The 8,591-nt window shown below is 40.0% G+C and overlaps 1 protein-coding gene across 7 annotated transcripts in view; it reads right to left on the bottom strand.

The window, feature by feature from the left end:
- Positions 1-4,461: 4,461 nt before the first annotated feature.
- Positions 4,462-8,591, bottom strand: part of LOC124141783 (receptor-type tyrosine-protein phosphatase F-like) — a 76,700-nt gene continuing 72,570 nt past the window's right edge. For all 7 annotated transcript variants that reach the window (XM_048400256.1, XM_046509890.2, XM_048400258.1 and 4 more), the window contains 2 exons: positions 7,468-7,540; positions 4,462-7,142 (listed from right to left, as the gene is read on the bottom strand). In XM_048400256.1, the coding sequence (XP_048256213.1) occupies positions 6,789-7,142; positions 7,468-7,540 (427 nt within the window). In that variant the 3' untranslated portion in view covers positions 4,462-6,788. The remainder of the gene's footprint in view (positions 7,143-7,467; positions 7,541-8,591) is intronic.

Genomic DNA, 8,591 nt, shown 5'->3' with positions numbered 1-8,591 from the left:
TCTAGCGCTCGACATTAAGGGGCTAAAACAAGGACTGGTCGGCTCGGAGTCAGTATACTGTGTCTGAGTGGGGTATTCATGTTAAACTGCGACATGGTATCTCAGTGAGCTAGCACTATAAGTCGGCATCAGTCCGGACTAGTACAAGCAGCCACACTCACACACACACACACGTGCATGCACGTCGCTATATAAGTGCAATAATCTTCGACGCGACGTTAAACCCAATTTCACCTCACCTCACCTCACCTCACCCATGTCACGGTGGTTCGTGTTTACCCATGTCACGGTGGTTCGTGTTTACCCATGTCACGGTGGTTCGTGTTTACCCATGTCACGGTGGTTCGTGTTTACCCATGTCACAGTGGTTCGTGTTTACCCATGTCACAGTGGTTCGTGTTTACCCATGTCACAGTGGTTCGTGTTTACCCACGTCACGGTGGTTCGTGTTTACCCATGTCACGGTGGTTCGTGTTTACCCATGTCACAGTGGTTCGTGTTTACCCATGTCACAGTGGTTCGTGTTTACCCATGTCACGGTGGTTCGTGTTTACCCATGTCACGGTGGTTCGTGTTTACCCATGTCACGGTGGTTCGTGTTTACCCATGTCACGGTGGCTCGTGTTTACCCATGTCACGGTCTAGTGCCTCTCTGTTCCCCGGCTTTATTTCCGACAGTGTCCCAACTATTTCATTCTCTGGTGATCTGATGACACTCTCAAACCATGTATAGACTGGATGTGCGTTATCTATTATATGTTCGCTACCGTATTCTTGTTTTGAAAATGTTTTTGTAATTATGATTTGCAAACATAAGGGGAATTTATATCTACATTCAGATATTTGTCATGTATTTATGGTCATTTTTGCCTCATCAATAATTGTAATATCTTGTGCCAATCCTCGACGCCGTACCGATCCCCCAATAACAGAAATCAGATGGTCCAAGCACTGAGATAGGAATGGAAGGCAATTTCTGATGACGTCATTAGACGCCAAACGTTCTCTGTCCGACGTCGGCGGCCATACACATTATTGACGCACTGCCATTAATGATCGTGTTAACTTATGTTTGGAATCTGTCAGAGTTTATATACTGAACAGCATTGAAAACGCACCCGCAATAAATCTTAAAATATTCCAAAAACAACTTGAGCAATGGCCGATTTTGATCAGAACAGACATAGACGGATTATTAAGAAAGACGACAAAGGAAACAGGAATACCACACAGTAATTACAATTACGTCATCAGTGTAAGGAAGACACATAGGGTTAAAATGAAAAGTCAATATCTGGTATGTCCGCCATTGACAGCAACACAGGCCATGCAACGTCTTCTCATTGATCGAATAAGTCTGCGAATAGTGTTCTGGGGCATTCCACTCTTGACGTAGTGTATCTTCAAGTTCTCTCAGGTTCTGTACTTGCGGACGACGTGAGAGGCGTTGACCCAGGTAATCCCATAGATGTTCATAGATGATCTTGCATTATCTTGCTGGAAGGTGTGCATATCCTGGTACTGATGAAAGAATGGGATGACGTGATTTGCCAATATGTTATTCCTGTAGTAAAGGGCATTAACACTTCCACGACAAACATGGAGCTCTGTTCGATGGTTATGACTGATGCCGCCCCACACCATGACACTCCCTCCCCCCATCGATCTGTCTGTACAACGCAGTCATTGTGGTAACGTTCTCCACGTCGACGCCACACTCGCAGTCGACCGTCAGCATTCCGTAAATGAAAACGGAACTCATCAGAGAACAGCACACCATGCCACTGCCGCAATCTCCAATGACGATGCCTTTTGGCCCAACGCAGACGTTCATTTCGATGTCGATCAGTGAGTATGGGTCCAACATATGGACGTCGAGCACGTAGCCCTGCTGAGCGGAGACGTCGACATACAGGGACAGCACTGATCAATTGCGTCGGCCTTGTACGGTTGCTGCAGTCCTGGTAGCCGGAAGTGTACGATCACGAAGATGCCGACGAACAATATGGCGATCCTTACGTGGTGTAGTTACACGACGTTGACCCGGACGTGGTCGATCTCTGGTGGTTCTTGTCTGCTGGTATCTGCTCAGTAGCCTCAGGACTGTTGAATGAGGGCATTGAAACCGTTGTGCATCGACTCTACTTGACGTACCAACTTGAAGCATGTCCAAGGCATTGAAACCGTTGTGCATCGACTCTACTTGACGTACCAACTTGAAGCATGTCCAAGGCATTGAAACCGTTGTGCAACGACTCTACTTGACGTACCAACTTGAAGCATGCCCAAGGCATTGAAACCGTTGTGCATCGACTCTACTTGACGTACCAACTTGAAGCATGTCCAAGGCATTGAAACCGTTGTGCATCGACTCTACTTGACGTACCAACTTGAAGCATGCCCAAGGCATTGAAACCGTTGTGCATCGACTCTACTTGACGTACCAACTTGAAGCATGCCCAAGGCACGTTCATGTTCCTCAGCTGTTAATCTTGGCATTTCTTGTGTCAGTACCCTTTACGTCTGCAGCAACAAGTGATGTGGCTTTTAAAAGTCTGTCTTTAATAGCCCTATTCGTCATGCTTCCCGTGAAACAAAACACGTTTTCCATGATGTGCACGCAATTTGTTGCGTTTTGGCGATATCGCTCACAAAAACTTTAGGAATGTGTTTTGACGAGCTGTTCTTCTTCATGCTTCGTCCAGAACGTCGTGTATTACTCATTCACTTATATATTTTCATATGACTTAAGCCCGGATAAAAATACATCCATTTTCATGGTGGTGCGTTTTCAATGCTGTTCAGTATATCTTGCCAATTGGATGTACATTCGTAATACAATATTACTGTTTTAAAATTATTTTGAAAAAATTATCGGTATATTTTCTTATGTACGCCAGTTTATATAGGACATCTACAACTTTCTCCATATGCCATGACATTGGGCGTATTAATTTTTACAAAGATACATTTTGCATGCAAATAGATTTACCTTTTCTACAACGTGAACTCTGGTTAGTCACACCTCAGCTCAGTATGGTATTATTGGACTTATTTTTGCAAAATAAAATATCTTGAAAAATAATTAATGTCAAATATCTTGAAAAATAATTAATGTCACTAAGGATGTTTATATGCTTTAATATATTTAATACTTATCAACGTCTTTTGTGATTTCACTGATGCTTGCTTGGGGTGCAGTGAAAGATGATCAGTAAAGTAAACACCTAATGTAAATATTTATGAATTAGAACAGCTTCTAAATATTCCCATTTATTTGATTGTTTGTGGACTGGCATGATAACGCCGACTGACCATGCTTAAGGAATAAATATATTTTTCTTTATCAAATTGAATATCAGTTTGAGATACAGAAGTAACAAATCTTAAGATCAGTTAAAGAATTCAGGAATACTATTATCCACCCCTGGTGTTTTGATGCATGTAGCAATGTTTTGCCAAAAAGAATAAAATTGAAATTCCTGTGACCTTTGAGCAAACTCAAATTATGAAAACAACAACATCCAACTACATCAACTCGTCACAGGTCCGAAGAACATTATTTGTGAACCGTTAGCTCCACGAGTGCCGTGGACGATCCTTATATTTTTTAGAGGCACCTTAGATTTGCACGAGGTGCACGTGTGTTGAGCCCTAAAAGCTACAGTGGGCTTAAGTGTACAGTGGGAGGAGCTCATGTGATCACGTGACACTGTCTTCGGCATGACCAGTTGACCTTGAAAGAAGACATCTCAGGGTGTCATCGCGTGATACGATGTCTCGTGCACAATCTGCACATGAGGTCTGTAAATCACGTGCTCAATATAAACAGCTGGCATGCACGTGCAATGTACTGTTACAGGAGACAGCGACACTCTTCCCTCCTGCCAAATTGTGGACCTTGCCATTCATTCATGTTCACTGGGGTCAAAACGCAGGGGGCGGTGAGGTAGCCCAGTGGTTAATGCATTCGCTCGTCACGCTGAAGACCCGGGTTCTAACCAACTCACTCACTCAAGAAGCCCTGGTGCTCCTTGTAAGGTGTTTGGAGTTGGTGGAAACCTTATATACATGGGCAATGGATTTGATCAATTATATTTGATTCCAATTTCTTCATGTCAATTCTCCAGATAATAAAAGCACGCCAATTGCTTTGTATCATATCAGTAGGGTATATTTACAGTGAATTAATGCCCTAAAGCCTTGACCTTGTGTGTGTGTGTGTGTGTGTGTCTGTCTATTTCTGTCTGTCTATCTGACTGTCTACCTGAATATTTGTTTGTGTTTGTCTGCCTGTGTTTGTATGTCTGTCTGTATTTCAGTCTGAGTCAATTTCATAAATGAACTTACATAAACCAAATATGTTTCGAATCACAATATCATTAACCGTATGAAATATTTACAGTGAATTAATGTTCAGAGGTCTTTCCTGTTCTCGCGTCAATACAAGAAGAAGAAGAAGAAGAAGAAATGTTTATTTAAGTGTCACATATTGTACATAAAACACATTTTAAACAAAAGCAAGTTGCCATTAAAAGTACAATATCCAGCCTCTAGGGCTTATGAGACACTCTAAAAGCATTTAAAACATATAACATTATTAAATATAAAACACAAAATAAAAATATTATATACAATGTTAAGACTAGAAGAGATGCACTCTCCTTCTATACATGCTGTATAATGTGCTTGCTAAAAGCGTCTGTAAAATCACTTCTTGCATCAAATAAGATAATTGCTGAATGCTATTAAAATAATAAAAGTCTTGATTTAATTCAGCTGCCTTGTGTAGTAGTTGATATCCTAGGTCACTGTATACAAAACAATATATTAAAAAGTGTGATTCATCCTCAATAACATAATTATTTTTTTCTGCACAAAATTTACATATTCTATCATTTAAAGGAATAGGTGGCTTGGAATAGCGGCCTGTTTCGACTAATAGAGGGAGGTTACCACACCTAAACTTGGATAAAACACTTCGATAGTCCCTTCGCTTCACACATTTCACATAGTGGCTCACATTCACATCAAATATGAAAAGACTGAAAGTCCTTAGCTTGTTCCCATTTGGTTTGTTCTCATCATCCCACACTTGTTTACACCATGATTCACTATCTTTCTCTTTCAAGATATCCTTCAGTAAGTTCACTTTTTCTTGTTATTGTCACTGTCACTGATAATACATCCGTTCAATGACTCTGTTGACGTTACATCAAATCATGAACACTGGATGACGTCATTTTCAGTTATTTGCGACAATGCGATATGACGTCACGTTTCTATGGGTCTCTTTGCAAACAGTGAAACAATGGAATATGGCAACGAACTAGCCAAGGAACATTAAGAAAAAAAATAATGCTCAGTGAGAATTACTGAAAACATATTCACCTTTGTTCTTGCTCCTATGGGTAATATTGGCATACATGTATATTTGAAATATAAAGAGTATAACAAAGCGAATTTATGTAAGGGTAACAAAGTCATTTTATATTGTATATCATCGTCCGATATCAGTTGATATAACATGACGTCATGTCTCATGAAAATGAAGACATATATATGGACTATGCCGTCGTGAATATGATATCTAAATATGAAACTAAAATATGAACTGTCACATGCTTAGTTCACAGATTCATTATTATGAAGGCTTTAACCACATGACTCACTTGATTCCACATGAACACTTTACACTGAATCAATTCATTGAATCAGTAAAAATATGTTATATTGGCTACGCATTGGTTTGTTAATGATATCATGAACTACATCTAAGCATTTTATGACAGAATTGTGCATTCCAAATTATGTGTAAACCAAATAATAATAAAGACAAAATTAAAAAAATAAGAAAAGAGAGCCAACAGAATAGCTCAGAAGGCGAATAGCTCATATTTCAACTGAGAGTTGTCTCCCTTCGACCTAAAATTTGACTCTCGGGAACAACACTGTTTTATATATCATATGGTCACTTAACAATAATTAAGTCTTATTACTGTGTTGATATGTCACATGACAAATTAAAGAAAACTAAACCTAATTGTGACTTAAAAAACTAAATCTAAAAAAAGGATAATATTTTTTTTTGCGAACTGTCTTAAAGTCACAGATGCTCACACTCCGCCACACTAGTACAAATAACGACAGGGTATATACGTGTTCAATGGTACTTTAAGTACAGCAAGAGATACATAAACTGCAACAAGTTAAATAAACATTCAATGGAACTAGTTAAGGGGCAATAAACTAATTTGGTAATCCGAGCTAGTGATGTCTCTCATACACCACATTGTGTGTCTGCTATCTTAACATGTGTGTTATAGACCGACCTGGCAGCTATCTGTGACCCTAATACATATTATACACAGTGCCTCAGTTTCACACGGGGAATTCAGGACAACGTCGAGATCTGGGCCGACAAATGGGCAGCAGACCGAGTAGCATAGTCACCCTTAAAGGACCTCAACTATGGTTCTTGTATTTCTTTCGACATGGTCCCCTATTCCCTCTCCTCTGATTCGTTGTTTCTATTCCCTCTTCCTCCTCTATTTTTTTCTTTCTTCTTCTCCCAATCCTACCATTCCCTTTCCTCAACCCTTCTTCTTTGTCTCTTAGTTTCTATTTCCTCATCGCCATCCTCATCTCCTACTCCCAATCTCCTGCCATTCCTCATCCCATGCCATCTTTCCCTCGTTTTTATTCCTCTTCTAAATTTTCTTTTCCCCTATTTCCCCTCCTCCTTCTCCTCCTCCTTCTCAATCTCCCTTTTCCCCATCTTCCTCCTTCTAGTCTTCGCCGTCCTTCGTCCCCGCTGTGACATACGGAGGCAGTGATTCATCACTGGATCCTGCCGAGTCAGCCCACACATCCTCATCAGTCGGCTGCTGATACTGAAATGATGGAACTGGGTGTCCAGGCATGGAGTCATCGTCGATGATAACCCTTGCATAGTCTGTATCCAGTGACTCAACTGAAAGGGATGCGTGGGGGTTTTCTTTGGTCTTTTTCTCGTTTTTCAGACCAGGATTGGAAACAAAGTTAGGGACCAAAGACTGGTAACGAGAAACCCTATCGTCCTCGGGGCCACGGCTGCCTTGTCCACTGACAACAGTGTTTTTTCCGGCGGATGGTGACGTTTCCTGTTTAAGTACAAATGGAAAATACAAACACTATCCACCGACCAATGGTTATCTGTATTCATAGTTCAAAATCTTATATTTCCAATGAAAACCCTCTATTTTAATGGCAAAACTGTATTACCACAGTCATAAAATGTTCACAACAGCGCACAAAAAGACAACTGAAGTCTCCTGTCCTGCCAACGGTGCTACCTCCTTAATGAGATTGCTTTGGGTAATTCGATCTTACATATGATCTACTGGAATGAACTTTGGAGAAAGTCGTATTTTGCATACAATCGTTGGGACTGAGCATAAATCCTCCAGTGTATGAAATAATATTTACCTGTACACCGCTGATCACGTAAAAATGCGGCAGGGAAATTTCGTCATACTCATTCCACGTGTGATGTGCTTTCCTGCAATAGAATATATACATAGTATACGCAGGAAGTCGACTTACGACCTTATACACACCCCTGATCTGTGTTCCTGTAATACAACATATATAGTATATACAGGAAGTTTACATACGACCTTATACACACACCTGGTATGTGTTCCTGTAATACAACATATATAGTATATACAGGAAGTTTACATACGACCTTCTACACACACCTGGTATGTGTTCCTGTAATACAACATATATAGTATATGTAGGAAGTTTACATACGACCTTATACACACCCCTGATCTGTGTTCCTGCTTCAGAATATATATAGTATATAGAGGAAGTCTTAATACGACCTTATACTAACCCCTGGTATGTGTTCCTGCTTCAGAATATATATATATAGTATATGCAGGAAGTCTTTATACGACCTGATACCCACCCCTGATCTATGTTCCTGCTTCAGAATATATATAGTATATACAGGAAGTCTAGATACGACCTTATACACACCCCTGGTATGTGTTCCTGCTTCAGAATATATATAGTATATACAGGAAGTCTTTATACGGCCTTCTACACACCCCTGGTATGTTTTCCTACTTCAGGATATATATAGTTTATACAGGAAGTCTTTATACGACCTTCTACACACCCCTGGTATGTTTTCCTGCTTCAGGATATATATAGTTTATACAGGAAGTCTTTATACGACCTTCTACACACCCCTGGTATGTTTTCCTACTTCAGGATATATATAGTATATACAGAAAGTCTTTATACGACCTTATACACCCCTTGTATGTGTTCCTGCTTCAGAATATATATAGTATATACAGAAAGTCTTTATACGACCTTCTACACACCCCTGGTATGTTTTCCTACTTCAGGATATATATAGTATATACAGAAAGTCTTTATACGACCTTATACACCCCTTGTATGTGTTCCTGCTTCAGGATATATATAGTATATACAGAAAGTCTTTATACGACCTTATACACCCCTTGTATGTGTTCCTGCTTCAGAATATATATAGTATATACAGAAAGTCTTTATACGACCTTCTACACACC

The sequence above is a fragment of the Haliotis rufescens genome, unplaced genomic scaffold, assembly GCF_023055435.1.
Source record: "Haliotis rufescens isolate VD_foot unplaced genomic scaffold, xgHalRufe1.0.p SCAF_2, whole genome shotgun sequence".
NCBI lineage: Eukaryota > Metazoa > Mollusca > Gastropoda > Lepetellida > Haliotidae > Haliotis > Haliotis rufescens.
Note: the sequence above shows the minus strand (reverse complement) of the source record. Positions and strands in the feature narration are given on the sequence as shown.